Source organism: Salarias fasciatus, chromosome 16, assembly GCF_902148845.1.
Source record: "Salarias fasciatus chromosome 16, fSalaFa1.1, whole genome shotgun sequence".
In the NCBI taxonomy this organism is placed as follows: Eukaryota; Metazoa; Chordata; class Actinopteri; order Blenniiformes; family Blenniidae; genus Salarias; species Salarias fasciatus.
This window is the reverse complement of record NC_043760.1, coordinates 22,050,080-22,069,579: the sequence shown is the minus strand read 5'-3', so window position 1 is coordinate 22,069,579 and position 19,500 is coordinate 22,050,080. Positions and strand designations below refer to the sequence as shown.

The 19,500-nt window shown below is 41.3% G+C and overlaps 1 protein-coding gene across 2 annotated transcripts in view; it reads right to left on the bottom strand.

Annotated features, from left to right (window-relative positions):
• tanc1b (tetratricopeptide repeat, ankyrin repeat and coiled-coil containing 1b) overlaps positions 1-17,598 on the bottom strand; it is a 92,092-nt gene extending 74,494 nt beyond the window's left edge. For both annotated transcript variants that reach the window (XM_030111474.1, XM_030111473.1), the window contains exons 1-2: positions 17,469-17,598; positions 4,664-4,757 (exon numbers count right to left, since the gene is read on the bottom strand). In XM_030111474.1, coding sequence (XP_029967334.1) covers positions 4,664-4,724 — 61 coding nt within the window. In that variant the 5' untranslated portion in view covers positions 4,725-4,757; positions 17,469-17,598. The remainder of the gene's footprint in view (positions 1-4,663; positions 4,758-17,468) is intronic.
• Positions 17,599-19,500: the final 1,902 nt, after the last annotated feature.

Sequence of the window (19,500 nt, the reverse complement as noted above, 5' to 3'; positions counted from 1 at the left end):
CAAAATGTCTTTTTGTAAGACATAAATGTGTCCCGTTAAAATCTATTTCAGCCCATAGTCATGGTACTCTTTTTGGCATTTTTCTACTATGAATTTATTTGTCGACCGGCAATTACATCAGAAACACAACATTAAAGTAAGTTTTCTTAAGATTTGTTGCCAGGCCACAGTACAAGGAGGTGGCAGGTCTCAAAATGGCTGTGGTAGGTATGAGGAGAGCGAAGGCTGCCACCCAGCTGTTCCCAGAGAGGAAACTAGACTTATGCCGGGAGTTGGGCGCTGAAACCTGTGGATCACACAGGGATGAATAGTGTTTCTTAATGTCTGCGTAGACAGTTATTAGTCACCAAATTTAGTCTGAGCTTCAGTGTTCAGTGTTTTTTTGCAGTTATACCTAAAAAAAAATGCCACAGATGCAAAACTAACCCCTTCCAAAGAAACTTGCCACATTTATTTGCAATGAAAACCCAAGGTAAAAACATGACAAATCTTCAAATTTTTGCTGTCTCACAGCTAAAAAGAAAGATAAAAGGTTCCATTTATGAAAAAGTCCTTTTAAACAAGTCCATTTAAACAAGAAAACCAGCCAGAATTGTACAGATATGCATATTACAACTATGTGTATTCTGAACAAACAACTGTCCATCAAAAACTTTTCTGTTTGGACAAATAACTGCTCAGCCACCTGCGGTTGTTGTGTACAGAGGGAAGTCTCCCCTGAGCAGTAAAAAACCCTGATGCGGCAGCTGAAAGAGAAAGAGACAACAACAAAGGAATGTCTGCTATGTCAGCTGCTTTACTGAACTGTAACGTCGCACGGAGGGGAAACATAGGCAATGTGTTAAAACAGATTGCCCTGAAAGACAATAATAAATGGAAAAAGCTTTGATGAACAACAAAAAAAGATCACACCGGCTCAAAATCATCTCTGATACCAATACCACAGACACAGTTAACCAACTCTACCGTCACAATATTTTCAAGAAGCAGATTAAGTCTGTGAATATAAACTTGACTTTATACTGATTGTCAGGACAAAGGTTCAGAAAATGCTCCCAATCAGTATTACACATTTTAAATCCTATAAAATAAAGATCAATGTTATTTTTTAGAAGCTTGCCTAACTACTTACAGTGTTTCCGTGTGTATACAATCTGCCAAAATAAGACCTGCAGCGACCTTTTACCCCTCCTTCTCATTTTAATTATTAAACACAGTATCCCTATTAATCTTGCCAGACAAGGCAATTACTGGCCTGGCAGATTTTCTGTGGAGACATTAAAACACGAGCAGTGGGGGGGGTGTCCTCCTTTCGGGTCAACAGTAGGACTGTATCTTCTTGTCTGGCGAGGAGCAGGTGTGGCTTCTGTCTCCATACCGCCAAACAAAACTGAGAAAAGTCCTGCCAACTGGTGGAGGCTACGTTTGTGTTTGTGTGTACAAGGCCCGTGTGTGCTGGGAGTCGGAGGAATAAACAGCTGAAACCGTTATCGCCCTCCCAGAGTGCACAGCGAGGCACAGTGGTGTGATTAAGACTGTGTCACCCACAACAGACAGACAACTGTTTGGCAGCTGAGCTCACTGAGCGGGAAGCCCGAGTCGAAGGGCTTTCAGAGGTATGACCCAAACCACAGAGAGTCACGCTACGCAATCGCAGTTGAGTCGAAAACCCGAACTCTCTCTATAACATCATGAACCGATTGCAATACAAAGGCAGCAGAAGGCCATATGCCTCATGCTAGACAGTCAGGCTTTAAAAGGAGGGAGGCAGTGGGGCCTTCATGGGGTGGGATAAAAAGGAGGACTGCCCATGCCCCTCAGCCAGACAGCCCCTTTAGTCTTTGAGGCAAGATAGGAACTCGTGTGTACACCGAAGGTATCTGGCATGGTTTGAAGCTGCATTGCACTGTGGATTCTGAAACCTCTCCGTTCAGACTCAGCATTAACTTGTGCAGCAGTCTGAACGTCAGTGAGCCTTGGTCATATGTGACCGCACTCGCCTGGCGATTGCTTTTCCTACTCTGGACTCTGCTGCAAACATCCCACAAAAGTTTCAGTTTTAGACGTCTTCTGACAAAGTCATTCAGCTCTCGACGAACTAACTGAAATCCCTATATTTGTTCATTTTTGCTGCTTCAAACATTTCAGCCTTCATATCTTTTAGCCATGGGCAGGCTGACTTTCAATGTATCCCACTTGTAGCTACACTATTCTCAGAATATGTGAACATCAAAGTCAGAGGGCTACAGCAAACCAGCATCCTACTCCTGGAATAGCTGACCATGAAAAAAAAAAAAAAAAAAAGGATTCAAATGGCCAGTTCCAAAGAGATTCAATATAGAATGACTGTCAGAAGGATGAGGAAGAGGAGGAGGAGGAAGGATTTAGGAGGAGCACAAGATTGAAAGACTAAATTAGCAAACTGTGTGTTTTTGTGGTCTTGGCATTGGGGAGATCCCAGAGGAGAGCTAATGACTGCCGTGGTATCTGGCATGGGGGCCAAGTTTCCTTGACTGTTTTAAAGTTGCCTTCGGTCCATAGCCACCGAGTCATAAGCAACATATGCTGAGCTATCTTGCAATTACATCCATTATCAAGGTCTTTCCTCCCACTTATTTCCATTATAGGCTGTTGAACAGACTTTTTTTTTTTGTTTTTTTTTAAGGAGCCACTGAAAAAGGAAAGCCTGCAGAGATTGGGCGATATGGGGTACACCATGGACAGAAAGGACCCCCAATGCCTCTCTTGATCCTCTTTTTGGATCAAAAAAATGCTTTCATCACAATGCAGAAGGTACAGTGAACATTTCATGTGTAATGTAAGTACAATAACACGCACACCAGACTCGCAAGCAGAACAGTAAAATGCTGAATTTATTTCTGTTTCAATAAACATATAAAGCAACTTCTCCCAATAGATGAAATAAAATTACTCATCAGCTTGTTAAGAAGCCGAAAGTGCATAGGTGCTCAGTGGGAGTACCTGCCCTATGCAAACAGGCAGAAGTGCGGCAAAGGGACTGCTACTTGCTGTTGTGACTTTGTGACCTCTCATCAGTCTTTAAGGCCCTGAACAACAAAGAGGAGTGGCCGCATTTTATTGCTGCAGCATGAGTCGAGAGAGACAGAGCTGCCTCAGTCTGATGGATGGCGTCCAACTGGGAAAGTGGGGATGGGATAAGGAGACCATATACCGCCATAAAACCTCTGCTGCTCCCAGTCTTCACATACACAACACATGCGAGTGTGTCTCCCTGAACAAAAGTGTTGCTGTGTTATCGGAGTGATTCATACATGCAAGACGGATTGCAACACCTTCATAAAAAGTGCGTTTGTGTGTGTGTTCGCGCAGACTATTGAGAAAAATCACGTCAGACAATAGATAAAAGAGAAGAACGGTGAGACGTCAGTCAACTGGCACACTCAGTCTGAATCACGCCGCTGAAACTAGCTCCGAGGGGGGAAAGCAAGTTTCGGCTGGTAGGTGCAGTATAAGCATAAATGGTCAATTTGCCGTGTTGAGAAAGATAGATAAAGAGATAACTGGAGGCAGCCACTGTTTGAACAAGAGCGCAGTCAACAATGTGATTCTGACAGTAAGTCATCCTGGAAAATCAGCACGTTTCCAAGAGAAAACATCTGGTAAGGCACAAGTCAGAGACTCCCGTCGAAGCTGCAGATGAAGTAAACTCTGTCTTGTACAGACTGTTTAGATGTAACCATGGTTGCATGAGGAGCTGTGTCACATGTGCCACATGGTAAGAAAGCGTACACCATTGTGATTTTCCATCAATTCATTTCCTGTATTGCTTTATCCAATTCAGCATTACAAGGGGGCTGAAGCATGGGCAAGGGCAGGGTCCACTCCAGACAGGCCCCCAGTCCATCACAGGGCAAATACAGAAAGACACAAGTACACACACTCAAATCTACAGCTGCAGGTAATTTAGAGTCACCTACATATTAACCTCTGACTCATGTTTTGGGGCTGGCTGGAGAAAATCCACACACAAAACATACAAACTCCACAAAGAAAAGCCTCAAACAGGAATCAATGCAGGGAAGTTCTCCTTGTCAGCTCGTACATGTTTAAGTGCATAGTTAATATTTGTGAACCCATTCAAAATGTTGAAAGAAAAAAAAAATACTCGGCAAAATATAGTTTTTGAATAAGTTTTGGAAATTTGGGCAGGTGTTCCCTGAAGTCCAAGATTAGACGATAGACGATGGTCTATCGACGATAGACGATAAACTTATTTGGGTGAAAACAGCAGACTATGTTCAAAGATTATGTTTAACCAGACACAACATCCAAAGAAATGCAAGACCTTGACTGATACAGACTGGAAACAGTAGTTTAGCAGGACAATGTGGCCCTTTTAATTGGGACATAATATTTTAACTGCAGTGAGTTCAACCCATGATTCTCCCTCAACAGTAGTTCTCCTTTTTCATGCATCCCTTTGACAACAATGAATCCTTTGTCCTTATTTTCTGTTTACCAGCTGTATACACCTTACTCAGAGAAACGCAAAGACCTCTCTAATGTTTGAGGAGAATGATGAATATAACCACTATCCAGAGGGTGAACTACAGAAATCTTGGGTTTGGGGTTCCTGGACCTTTGCTTTTTTTTTTTGTTTTGTTTTTCTTGCTCCACATACCTGAATCCTTCTTGCTTCCCTTCCCTCCATCTCTGTTCTTCTTCAGCACCGCCTTGAACATGGTGAGATTCCTGGAATCCTCTCTATAGAGCCCCTGGGGGGAAAAAAATATAAAACAGTCGGTCACTCGCAGCTTCAAATAGACAAATAAAACATATCCATTGTCACTTTAGATAAAATACTGAAATCAACCAGCAATGCTGAATGTTACATTTATATTCATGGTGGGACAGAACACACAGTGTTCAGTCTATTCATCTGCAAAAAGGAAAAAAAGGAAGAAAAGCATGATGCAGATAGTCTGTTTTGTTTTTTTGCACAAACCTATCCAAACAAGATAAAATGTGTCCCTGAAAACCTCACGTAGCAATGGCAAAACAGCGCATTTCCGCATTTCATGCTGTTTAGCTGGCACCCGCCTGGGAGTTTTCCCACAGCACTCCGAATCCTGCAGGTCATCAGCGGAGGGGTGCATGGAAAGAATGCTCTAATATTTAAACAGAAAAGGACAAGCTCTGCTATCTTGTTATGCAGGAAAACAGTCGGTCGAATGCCCTGAATTCCACATGTAATTGATTCTGCAGTATGCGGCTGAACTTGTGTGTTTAGAATTGATACATATGGCCGTTTTGGGGCTAGCATGCATCTCGAATCCTCCCAGTTCAACAAAAGGGGATGAACTAAAAGTCGATCCTGGAATTATTTATAGAATTATGCGGGTGGATAACAGCAAAAACATTCCTAATTCGTCACGGTTCATTGTGTGAGATTTTTGATTTCGACACACATTACAAAGTATGGGTAAGTGTGCTATATTAATAGCAGCAGAGTAATGTTCCCATTGAGAAGAAAATAATGGTTTCAACCAAATAAGGGTATGCCATCCGCAAACAAAACACAAAAACTCTCAACCCCAAAAGCAGGGCTTTAAATATCTCCATCTTCATACTGCTGCTGTGACGCGCCACAGGTTCAAGCCTTTTCATCTGAGATGGTGTTGGAGCAAAAACACCGTCAAGCAAAGTTTTCGCCAAATTGGTCTTGTGGGGTGGAAGTGAATGGAGCACATTCCCCGAGAGTCCCTGGATGTTGTTTTAGTAAAACTTTTCTATGAGCCCTAAATCCAAAAAGGCAAACTAAAACAAAAATCAGGAATAAAGTTTGCAAGATAGAATATTGATTGTTTTGTCAGGAAACAACAACAAAAGCTCAAACCCACAAATGCCCACAGAGCCAGGCCTTTCCTCTACTACAATCTCAATCTTATTTCTTTTTTTCTGCACTTCTGTTGTCTTGACCCATTTTTTTTTTTTTTTAAGCGTGGTCAAGAAAGCACGAGCATTTCAATCTAAACTTTGAGTGTTTGGAAAAGGTTCACAACAGAGGAGCACCAATTCTAACCCAGATTAGGAATTTATGAAGATTTTGTTTGTGTCCCTGTGTTCAGATTCAGAATAGATCATTTGATCCCAGTCTTGCAGACTGTCCATGGTCAGTGGAACTGCGAGCCGCTGTGTGCGAGAGCTGGCTGCTCATCTCCACAGTAACAATAAACACCACGCAGGTTCACCCAGAGGAAATGAGAAACGCCCTCCTGAAGCACCAAAAGCCAACACGACAAATTCCTTCCACCCCCCCCACACCCACACCCCCGTCACAGTCACCAGACACACACAAACGCAGCGCCGTCTATGAGAACGAGACAGCGGCTCTTCGGCCGTCACCTCCAGGTATGCTGCCAGGAGTTGAGTTAAGATATAAATACTGCTTGAGGAAGAGCAGAGCATGTCTTACTATTGTGTCGATACTCAAGACACAGCGATAACAATGATAATAACACACATGAAGAATGAACCAAGAGTATTTGGGCTCCAGGAAGCAACAAGTACCACTCATAGTATAATGCTAAATGATTAGAGACACAGCTGAGCAGACAACCCCACACTGGAATGCAACAGCCATGAGTGGTCACTGATCAAAATATTATTGTAGTGATTCCAGAAATTCCAGACAAAGGTGTAACATTTTTTAGAAATAAGAAGAGTATTATCAAGAAAGCACAATGTGGTCTTTTTCAGCTTCCATGTCCTAAAACCTTCTCATTAACTCGTTGCAGTCATACTTATGATGGGTCACAGTTACATCCGCCGCTTTTACACCAACGCCATCCCGAATCTTCCCAGGTACAAATGGTAAGTAAAAAGATCTCTTAATACTTGCCATGTCAGTCAGACTTATGTTGAACACATTTTCTGCACTCCTGAACATACATCTAAGAGATTCATGAGGGTATTACGGGCTGGTGGGGGGGGGGGGGGGGGGGTATACAGTGACCTTTATAAGAAAGTCTCCTCAGAGAAGAGTCGGGGACTGGATGGTATGCGGAATGATGGGAATAAAGATTCCTCAAGACCCCACGGTCAGGTCCATCTCCAAGCATTTAAGCTGTGTTTGGGTATTAGCAGTACCCCTTAGAAGGGGCCTCTCGATATTACAACAGGGCAGTGAAAGTACCACAGAGGCTCACGGGTTATTTGAAGACAGAAGCTGACAAAACACACAAAACAGATTCTCGATATTCACATTTGCGCAGAGAAAGTTTGGAGCATTATGGTCAAGGTAATACCTATTTGTTCGTTGGAAATGAGCAATTTCTGTCTCGTCTGAAGTCGTTCACATAAATCAAAATGCCGCGGGAAACAGAAGGGATGTCCACCGAAGGTAATAATGTTTCCCCACTGCTGCCATTTTCAAGCAGACCGGTCACACTTAAATCTTCATGTGCGTCGCCTTGAAAAAAACTGTGGGTTTAACAAAGAAACGGACTTCCATCTGTGGTTCAAATTCAGTTTCCTTTCAGAAGGGAGAAACTAGAGCTCGGGGTGGTTAAAACGTGCCTCAGGTTATCAGCCTGTATGTTTTCCAGGTCACTCCTGATGTGATAGAGTTCAAATCCATACCAGTCGAGGAGAAGAAAAGATCCTCACCTGCACAATGCCCGTGTGACATGTGGTTAATGGGACCATCTGGCTCTACAACAGTCATCTGAGAACACAGCCATACATGGAGAGAAATAGGATTGTTTGTCACAATTGCCTGTGGTGGGGAAGCATTTCTCATGTATTGGAGGTTTGCAGGTTTGGGCTTGCTTTGTCCTCTATTAGGTAGCAGATATGACAGGGAGCAAGTTTAAGCTCAGATCGGCTTTACCACTCCTGGAGCAGATAAAAAGCCATTTTCCACCCCATGCTTCCATCTCTTTCCTGTTTAAATGCTCTGCCAGCTCGCTCCATCCACCGATTCTACACGATCACTCTCACATTTCAACGTGGATGTCATGGCAACGTGGAAATTCTCACCACGGGTTGACCTTCAAGCTGGTTTATTAAACACTCCACAGAAAAGAACCGGTGATACCAACATTTTCACGTGCGCTCCATAATTATCTGTCCTTTTGTTGTCCGTTCACTGAGTGCAGGAAACAGGGCAAGCCTCAGCTGCGATTTCAAGTACTCCATAAACAATGGCAAGTTAGGAACAAACCTTTGAAGAAGGAAGTGTGGGGCGTAGGTATGGGGGACAGTACAATCCGAGTGCCAGCCGCTGTAAACAAAGGGCTGTTATTCACACTTATATGAATGTGGGGGAAACAGCAAAAGGACAGATATTTTTATGTAACTTGTCTACCGGTTTGACTCAAGTATTTCCTGCTTTCCAGCCTTTGAGGAGCTGACCTTCACACTGCAATGACCAAAGAAGGGAAAACCTAAACTTAGAGACAGATCAAACGCAACAGGCCCACAGCCTACTGGACATTTCATTAATCGCTTTTTTTTTTTGCTCTAACATGTCTAACATCCATTTCATTGAATAATAAATAACTCATTTGTCAAACCAGCTTTCAGTCTACGAGGTAGGCAAAGTAATGGTCTTTTGCAAAAGTATGCAGATCTAAACACAAAATGCACTTATCTAAAGACATTGTTGAAAGATGTATCACACTGAATGGTTGGTTGTGAGTGGTTTTGTATGATCGCCTTAAAATATTACTTCACAACTGGCCCCACTGCATGTGGTGGAAGCGAAAAGTCCCTCATTGATATTAATTTATGCCAAAGACGTGTGTGAGATTATTTCATTCATTAAGCAAGTCTTTCAATGATCGTTTACCATTAGTAGTGATGAATTTTACCATTACAGTGTTATACGACACTCGCTGGAGTTACAATGAAGTTAATCCGAGGCGACAAAAATAAACCAGAACTGAATGTACCTACAACCGCAACAAAGAGCACATGTAAACCCACATGACTAGTTTTGTGGATGCAGGATGGTTCTCGCAGCCACTTTTAAGTTTTTAACCCTTTCATTCAGCAATGCTGAGTTAACACTGTGGGGAGAGATTCCAGGGAACTTCTTCAGGGTCTAAAGATCAAACAACAGATGATTTCTGAAGTTAAAATGTGCAAACAGTTGTAAAGAAAATGTACCAACAAAAACAAAATATGACATTAATAGGTGGTGGATTTCTTCATTTTTTTTAAAAATACTGTTTTAACTGAAGGGCACAAAGATGCTCTTGACAGAGTTCAGAGTGAAAGATCTAGAACCTGAATAAAATTTATGCCAGATTTTCTACAAGCACATCTTCATTTTGTAGAACATGAAGATGTAAAACATGTGAGTGCATCAGTCCAAAAAACTCCTCAGATGTAAGGAAACTACGTTTAAAGAAAATCGTTTAAAAAAAATGTATATATCGGTAAGCTCTATAAAATTTGTCTCAAGTCATTCATGAGTTTCTACTATAGGCATATAAAACAACCATTATGTTTTAGGGCAAGGTCATGTAGCTCCTCTTCAAAAAGAGTGTTCACCCACCTCATGTGATGTGAAAAACCTAATTGTTAGCACTGGATTATGGGTACAACAAAAACGGTCTAACTTCTGTTGATTCAGCATAACTTGTAGTGTTCTTCATAAACCCAAGAGTTCTGTAAACGATGAGAAAACAGACGGTAGTTCTCTCACGATAGACTTCTGTGTTTATTCATTCTAAGCTGGAAGGAATCCTTTTGTTTCATCAAAGACGGGAGAAAATTCACAGTCCTTGCTCCAGGCGATGCAAGCTAGTTTCTCATTGAGGAAGATGAGCCACATGGTTTAGTGCAGAATTAAAAGGAATAACTAGTCTGATCTCCCTTTTAGAGTAGCGTGAGACAATGACAAGACGACCAGGAACACAGCCGACAGACGCCGTGTGAGTCTTCAACTTTTCAAGGTGAGTCTCGGGAACAAAATATAGAAAGAAAAGTAATTCCAGAGAAATCAACTTGCCCTCTGAGGGCGCATTTCTTTCAAACACAGCTGATAAATGAACCATTCAGTACGAGTGTTCAGAGATTCTGGGACCCCTACAATTTTTGTCTCAAGTGTGTGTTTTTTTTTTTTTTTGGTGTCTTCAAGCTCACCGTGTCAGGCCAGACATTTCAAAGTACAGGTTTCTCCCTGAACATTTTGGCAGTGCATGGGCCAGCCTGTCATGCTTGTCGCAGGGTTTAGTATTCGTTTCCTCGTGCTGCATATTTTCATGAAATTCCCTGTCGAGTCAGAATTTGCAGCTTCTCGGTTCACACTATAATAGACAACCAGTTGACCCTGCTCCGTGTTGTACAAGGTAAACTCAAATAAAGTTTCATCGGGTTAAATTTATTCGTACATGCTTTCTATCACAGTTATACCGACTTCACTGTCACTCAAGAACGGGGATGTTTGTGCATCATTGCGCCCCCAGGCCATCCAGTAAAAGCTGCCTCAGCAGCAGCAAAAAAAGTGAACCTGTATCATTTCATCCCAGCAGTGTTGCTCCAGAAGTGTCAAGGCATGTTGGGGAAGTGTAATCACCGCTCTAAGTTTACAATCAGACCTCAGGCTCTAGAAACTGTCCACACCTGGATCTGAAACGTTGAGTAAAAAAAAAAAAAAAAAAAAGACACCACAAATGGGTTTATTTATAACCTACTCTGCCTCAGATAAATAGGTCACTCACTCGTTCACATGAGCAGCGTGATAAGCTGACATGTGGAGTTCATTTTCCCCTCCTCACGTGCAGCCGCTCCGATTTGGACAGGCTGGCTCAAAATCTCGCTTTTCACGCAAACCAACTGCGAGCCCCCTTCAGAAATCAGCCAGCAGCGGCGTCAACTTCACGCCAAGTCGCCACAGTCATCTCATCACAGTTGCGGCCGTTAAGCAGCGTCATTGCTGCTGATTAAACTCTCTCTATCACACAATTACTGATTTGCTGCAGCAATCAAGCACTAATAAACATCTGGGGTAAAGGTAAGTAGGGCTGGAGTCTTGCTACTTGCACCCAGTTTGACATTTACCTCCCAGGAAGGCTGGTATTTGAATAAAGATAAAACATTAACCAGTAGCATTTAAAGTCCACAGGAAGTTTCCGCCACACTTGGAGAGCTGCTCACTCTTATTAAGGTTTATGGGTCAGAGGGTCACATAAGAATACAACAATACTGAAAACTAGAAAGCAGCTAATTCTTTACGAAACATGGATTTCAGGCTATTGTTTTAGCTGAATAGAAGGGAACTCTAAAAGCAAATGATTCAAAAGCAAACAGAACAAATTAATTGGGATTTAAACTCCATGAAGACGAGAAGAAAACACAAATAAACAACTGTAGAGACACAGCAATCTTATGAGACCAGATGCTAATCATTATTCCAAGTGTGATGCTGGCGACAACATGCTCAAGTGAGAAGACTTCACAAATCATATTTTAGAAAATGTTAAATCAAACAATTTACCAAAATCAAACAGGAGTTGTTTCCAATTTCCTTCATATTACGAGAAATAAAGTAATCCTAATACAAGCTGGGCATCTTCATGATTATTTCGTTTGTCTGTAGAAGCCCACTCACTTTAGAACAGCTTATTAAGACCACAAGAAGGTTCTGAGTTCAGATTTCATTGCAACATCTTCAAGTGAAAAAAGGCAGAGTTCCATTGCGATTTGGCTGTTTGTTTACACTGCAAAAAACATCCTGAAAATTTTACTTCTTTATCTCTGTGTAAACAGAGAAAAAAAAAATACTGGCCTGGCCTTGAAACTACCGCATTCAACATTTCTGTGCAAACATTTTCAAGATGCTACTGCATGAACAAGAAACCTTTTTAAAATAAATAAACAAAAACGATGCCGTTTCTGGTAGATCTTTATTAGGTAATCAGGATCTTATCTTGTCCTAAGATGCCTTGACTTCATTTACTGTAAGGTCAGTTGAGGTGGATTGAAGCACTGAAGCAATGCATTTTTTCTTAACTAAAGAAATAGCAAGTATTGCCAAAGGCTCACTATCGAAAAACGTTCAACCTAACTGCAGTACTCTAATCAAACAAGCAACATCAGCTAAAAAAATCAAAATAGCATCATTCTGAGAGCATCTACCTCCTCTCTGCACATGCCACTGCAACGCATGCTGTTTTCTGATAGTCTGATGCAAATATGACACTGCACCTCGCTTTCTGCTCCAAGTCCGCCTCTGAGGGTTTCAAAAAGGCTCGGCAAAAATGTAAATCAGTGACGGGTATTACTATGACGCACATGACTGACACACACGTGGAAAGCTTGGGGCCCACATGCACGGACGACTGATACATGTGTACTGTACAGCTGAACTTTCAACTCCTGCTACAGGCAACAGCACAGGTCGACCGCAATTAATTAATCAATCATCTGCATGTAATTAAGCACAGATTGTCACACAAAAAAAAAAACCCTCAAAGCATGTCATTGTGCAATGTTTTCTTATATAACCTGAAGGCAAAAAGAGCAATTTAGAGAGAAGACATGTATCTGGATATGTAAGCTATCATGACACATGAAGAAACTGGAGCTAATGCAATTACAAAATCCAACTTTCTTTGCCAGAAGGCTTGTGTATGACCTTTCACGACAAAGCTGGGAAACCACAATAAACCATCCTCCTGATTGTGACTATATAGTTACTTCGGACTCATAGATATCCATGGCACATTTGTTTTTGCGGGTTTTTAGGATCACTTTAGCTACCTCATTGCTGAAGATTGTGTCCCTCACAGCGTGGCATGAAACACAAACACAACCCATAACAAACCTGCTTTGTTCGAGTTCCAGGGGCTCAGGGGGGGTAACGGCTCCTGTTCATATGCTGTTATTTCACAACATGTCCTGAAACCACCTTAATGCCTCCGAGATGTGAAAGTATCTTGGCAGTGTTACAAAAATCCCCACTTACAATACACATTATGCAAATCCCTGAGATATATAGGCTGCAAAGGAGATTGCTTACTTCCATGATCAGCAAATAGATAACAGTCTTGGCAGGACCACGCCAAAATTCAACTGGAAGCCGTCCAGGCACCTGCCATGTGCTTTGTCCAACTAAACCGACATGGAAGTAATGTTTTGGAACTGCGTAAAAGAGCAAGAGTTAAGAAAACGAGACACACGGCTGCGATTCTGTGCAGTGAGACTGTAGTTTCAGTTCACCTCCACCACTGCAATCAGGACCCATTCACAGACATTCTCTGTGAAGCAGTTTACAGCCAGCGGGGGTCCTGAACCCTACGAGCTGCTTCAAATCTGGCCTTCCATTTGAGACTGCATGTTAATCCCATTTAATGAGAGAAAATCATCATCGCCATTATGAGCATCAGCGCAGTATGCACTGTCTGTCAGGTCACTGGCTCCAGAAGCGCTCCCTCCTCAGTCATAACAATGCCACTCCGATGCCAGCATCTGTTCTTGGCCAACTGGCCGCAGACCATGGGAACCGGCCTCTTCACAGGGTGGGAAGCAGACTCTTGTGGCACTTTCAGCAAGACGACTGCTCTGAAATTCAAACATCTTTCTACACACAATCGTGGGGGGGCTCCAGCTTTGGCACGGAGCATTGCAAATCTACTCTAATGGCTCCATAATAGGCGTAAAATTGCCTGAAATTATACGTGAAAGTTAATACAAGTGTATATCCCCGTTAACTGACCACTGGTATGACTGTGAGCAGCAAAGCATGTTCCACCTGTTGAGTTTGAAATGGAAAGGCTGTATATCCAGCTGAAATGCCCTTAAAACAAATGACCCAGCTGAGGAAATGGTAACTTTCTTTTGGCAAGTTTTAGCACGGTGGGACTTGGAGAGGTCACGAGGTCATGAAAACTTCACTGATCTGACGATATGCTCAATTGATAACTCTGCAAGCCAGCTGAAATTCAAAGTTACATTCTGACATTTACAAGCAGAGGGTGAAAACAGAGCTTTGATTTCCACAGCCCCTGGCTGAGTTACAAAGGGGAACTTCCACAGCAAATATGGAGAAAACAGCAGAAGGCCTATGCACCAAGTGGTCGGTGGAACTTCAATGACTCAGTTTATGTGGGTGGAGGAGATTACAGTCTTTCAACTTTGAGCCTGCCGCCATATCAGGGCTGGGCCCTGCCTTATAAACCGCTGTGTCAAATCGCAAAATACAGACTGAGAACCAGCATCAAACAAGACCACACAGTTATGAGAAAGTTCATCAACTTTTTTTTTTTTTTTTTGAAGAAATTTCCAACCTGATAAGCAGGAAATCAAAAAATGCACAACTTAATCACGTCAAAGTTAAGACATATAGTTAACAAGTAGCTACTGGAGGCTTTGTGAAAATACCAGGTAGCCACAGAAAACCCTTCATACCTGCTGATCAGTCAATCAATTGTTACATATTGCTTATCATACTTCCCAAAATCATGTGCGTTACTTTCAAATATTAACTCAGTTTCAGAGCCTTGTTGTTTTATTTGGGTAGATGTTGGGTTAATGGACGCCTTCTGAACACACACACACACACACACACACACACACACACACACACACACACACACACACACACACACACACACACACACACACACACACACACACACACACACACACACACACACTGCATTAGAGCATCTCACTGTCAGCACAAACTAAAGTAAGACACCTGTGGTCAATAAACTTGATTGATTTTTTGTTTGTGCTCTTTTCTCCCAGAGAGTGTTGGCAAGAAGTGCAATGAAACAACTTCTAAAAACGCCGTTTTGTTGGAATTGCTGCTTCAGAATCGTTAAAAATGTGACTTTTTGTGTTGTTTTCATGTGATATTACACGAAAATCAACAAAAGTTAAGTCTGAATGTACCTAAAAGTGTGAAATGGTGCAACCAACCACTTCAACAATTCATTCATGAGTGTTTCTGGAATTCTCAATAGAAATGGGAAATTATTTCTAAGTTTTTATTAGAGATGACGACAGGGCCGTTTCTTCCTATAGGCCAACTAGGCGAATGCCTAGGGCCCCCAAGCCACCAGGGGGCCCCAAAGCTGCATGTTCAACCTCTTCTGAGGAAAATTAAAATGTCCTTTTTTTATCTGTAGCTAGCTCTTGTGTTTATTACACCTCTGATATGCTTAAAAATAAACGTTGGATATAAATAAAATAAACTACAATGATTTGTGGCATTATTAGTCTGTTGGACCGCACTGTCACACAGCAAGTGACGTCACGTAGCGGCCGCTGACAGGTACGATGGGAATGATTGACAGCTACCAATCATTAGCGAGTGGATTAACAAAACAAACCATAATGGTATCAAAAAGAAAGCCCAGCGGCGCGGAAAAACGGAAGAAAAAGAAGACTGAGGAAGAACTGAGGAAGAAAAACGTTCAAAGGATAAAGGTAAGGTGATGTGAAGTTTTTTTTTTTTTTTTGCAAGTTTGTTTATTTGTCGCACTATCTAGTGTTGGATAAATGTTAGCTTGCTGTCTGCTGTTATCTGTTCGTCACAAACTCAGCTTTAATGTTTATCTCATGAAAGCTGGCCTGTCTTGCCGGGAATGATTGGCTGACTCTAGACCCGTAGACCTGTTTATTCAGATTATAAGGAGGGAGGGCATGTTGTTGTAGTAGTCTGCTCTGTGTGGAAGTTGTCTCTCACATATTTTACACTTTATTTTATGATTAGTTAGAATTAATTTACTAAGTTTAGAGTGTATTGTATAGGACTCTAATTAAAACTGTGCCACTTTTTTGTTTTTAATTTAAAGAACTCTTTTAAAGGTCTGTTTTTTAATCGATCAATCAATCAACATTTATTTAATAGAGCCCTTTACAACACATACAGTGACCTAAGTGCGCTCCAAAATAATTAAAGTATATGAATAAAAATAAGTACATAATTTAAAACCAATAAAACAATATTAAACCAATAAAAACAAATACAAGTAATGTGTTCAATGAGTGTGGTCTATAAATACTAGGCATGGTGTTTTCTTCTTATTTTAGACTGTTGTGGCAGTGGTTCATTTGTCTTAGTTTTATTAATTTAGTACAATTGGTAAACTATTGCAGAAAACTCTTAAAAGTAGCAACTTTGTAACTGGGTACAAACTTTAAAGGGACACTGTACATCACAATGTTTAGTTTAAATACAGATAATTTAAATTTTCTGTATTACTGCAACAACACTGTAATAATAAAATAGAATATGTACTCAGGATCTATTTTTTGCTTGATAACCTAATGAGCTTTGTCGTTGCAGGAGTAATTCTAAAATATGTTGGCGCTCCAGACATCGAGCCTGAGAGATCGTCTGAACATCCTGACCAGGAAGCCCCAGGGCCATCAAGTGCTTCCAAACCTCCTTCTGTCCAGAAAGCTCCAGAACAATCACTCACTTCAGAACCTCTTTCTGCCCAGGAACCATCAACTGCACATTTACATGGTCAGATGTCTGTTTTTGATCCAGCTGACCTGCCAGTGGCCATCAGTTTTCTCTGATTCATTCAGAACTGATATAGTAGGCAGAGGGCCATTTCAGATCAGTTCTGTTTTTACGTTTCCCAGAAAAGAAGATGGCAGAAAGCGAGGAAGCAGACATTTTGAACACAATATACTGGGACTGTTACTGTGAATAGTTTGTTATTAGCTGTTGTGCTGAGTGTGACACTGTAGTGTTAAGTATTATTTTAAGCGGTGGTTTGTTTTGATTGTTGAACTTTAAAATACATGTTGATTTGCTATGTTTTATTATTTAAAGTAAATGTTTTTTTCTTTTATAAATTCTCAATCTGTTTTATTTATTGACATACAGAGGATGATTTTCCTTGTATTATAGTTTTATCGGTTTAACTTGTCTGAGTGGTTCAACTCTTAAGACGTTTGATTTTAACTGTAGCCTAGGCTTAGTAGACCATCTAAAGGGTTAGGAATCTCTTCATTACAGTCTGAAAAAATAGGGGCCCCCAAACAACATCTTGCCTAGGGCCCCCATGAAGCTAGAAACGGCCCTGGATGACGATGTCAAGACCGCATAGCCTCCACAGTTACATTATGTGAGACTGTTGTTCCTGATTTCAGAGACCTATGGATCCCTTAGATAAGGTCACAAAGTAGAATTATCTGAAAAATGTCAGGTATAAATGAAACTGAGGTAAAAGTAACGGAGCGTCAAGTGTTCAATAAACCACACAGACGTGATGAACCTGAGGGGAAAGTTTGATAAAACTCCTCTCAAGTTGCGTCCATGTCCAGTCGAGTGTTTCCACCAAACCCTAAACACAGCAGCGAGTGAGAAGCTGTCAGTCCGGTGTTCGGACCCGAGAGCAGAGTAGAGGACATGTCCCGACATTCCTCCCGACTAAACTCCCACTAAAACTCCCTGAAAACCCCAGGAAGACTTCTCCTCCGTGAAACCACCGGGAACGCCGCAAAAGTCTTACCTGGTAAATGTCATGGGTGTAAAAGTGGCGCGATTTCAGTCAAAAAAGTTCTCCCAGTCTTTCACCCGTAACTCCACACGGACTCCGTCCCAACATTAATCCACCGCCACCAAGGTACGGCAGGCTGCCTGTGGGCTCCTCCTCCTCCTCCTCCTCTTCCTCCTCCTCCTCCTCTTCCTCCTCCTCCTCGTGCATGAGGTCATCTGCAGGGAGGCTCGTGCAGGGAGCAGACTCTCCCTCCTCCTCCCGCTCTCCTCTGTCCCTGTGCATGCCTCATGGGCATGACGGGATGCAGGACATGCAAACTGCACAGCAGAGGAGCAAACTATCTAAACTACTGAAAGAATTAGTCAGAAATCCTGTAATCACCTGCGGAATATAGTTATTTACCATGCATAACCTTAAGGTATATTTAATTTGTGATTTATAGGATGTATACAATCTCTGTGATGTTTATGTTAGTGTGAATTTGATCATCATGAGTGTAAATTGCTTTTCAGTGGAGGAGTCGTGGTTTGTACATTCACTTAAATCAACAGTTTGAACCCTGCTTGATCTTATCTGCAAGTTGAAACTTGGCTGGTGACTCAGGTGACTCATGGTTGTGAATGTGAGCGTCTGTTCCTCGACTTTGTCCTGTGACCAGAATGCATCCTGTCAGTCAGCTGGAATCAGCTCCAGCACCTCACTCGTGGTTTGGGTGAAAATGGATGGATGCAGGCCACAAAGTGAGCGATTCCTTCTGCCACATGGACTTATATGGATAAGGGTAGATTATTTAATGAAATGGAAAGATTGCATGTCTCCAATTTCAATCAGTATTTCATGTATCAGATATTTCTACCAGTGTTAATGTAAGTTGGGGTAGTTCAAACATCTAAATGTGCTTAAAATGAATTTCATTCTATCATGGGTCATATTGGGACAGTGTCTACCTAACTATTCTACTTAATTACTCTACTCTAATTATTCTTTGAGGAATTCCTTTAGCTTACAGTTGATTACAAAATAAACATAATTAATTTCATCTTTAATAAATCTTACAATCTTTGCGTCAGTATTTGATTAGTACCGGACAGTTCTTCCAAAAAGTCTGAGTCTTTTCAAAGTGAAGGTTAACTGTCTGTGACAGTCAGAGCTTTATATAATATTAGTAATGACTGGAAGGATTTCAGTGATTCATTGTTTGTGAAATGATAGTTTGAAGGCTTTTTGCTGGGGGAACACATTTCTGCTCTTCTCAGACACACAGTCGATGCTGAATATATCTTTCATCTAAAAAAGCTTTGAAGCATTCAGACGCTGCATAATGAGGATCTGAAAATGACCTCTGCCTCACAGAGAGACTCCACTTTCACTTCAGAGGTGAAGACGGTGTCAGGTGTTTACAAACCTGAATCTGTCTCCATTACTTCATGGATTGATAGCAGATATTGAATGTCAATCGATCACTAAAACCACATATAATACAACTAATTAAAGATATTTTTTAAAATGACAGTTTCTGAAATTATGATATATCTTGTTATTGGATGTTTTTTTTACAAAACCAATTTAAAAAACTAATAACATATGATTGACTTAATTAATAATTAATGTGACCTAATTTTTTCTTATCTCCCTCACCTTTGTCCTATCGCCCTCCATTCATCATAGCCTGACATAACGTGCATATTATTTACTTAAAGTAATAAAATCCTCCTTCACTGTACCAAAGATATTTGTAGATATCAGGAACTTTATTCATCTGAAGTGACTGAAATAAAATGTTTAACTCAGATTTTGTCACTTACAGTAAACTGGAATCAACAAACACACACGCATTCACTTCTACACAATTTTTTCTGTAGCTGTTACACCGAAGAATTTTAACTGAACATGTTTGTTTGTTTGTTTTCCGACCAGTGTCCGATGAGTGCACAGTTCAAGCAGCCCATTGACAAGCGAGCTTAAATTACCTGCTGTCTCACTGTCAGCAAACTTTGCAAGTACACTGTGTAATTTCCTCCTGGCTGATTGTACAGTGCTGTAG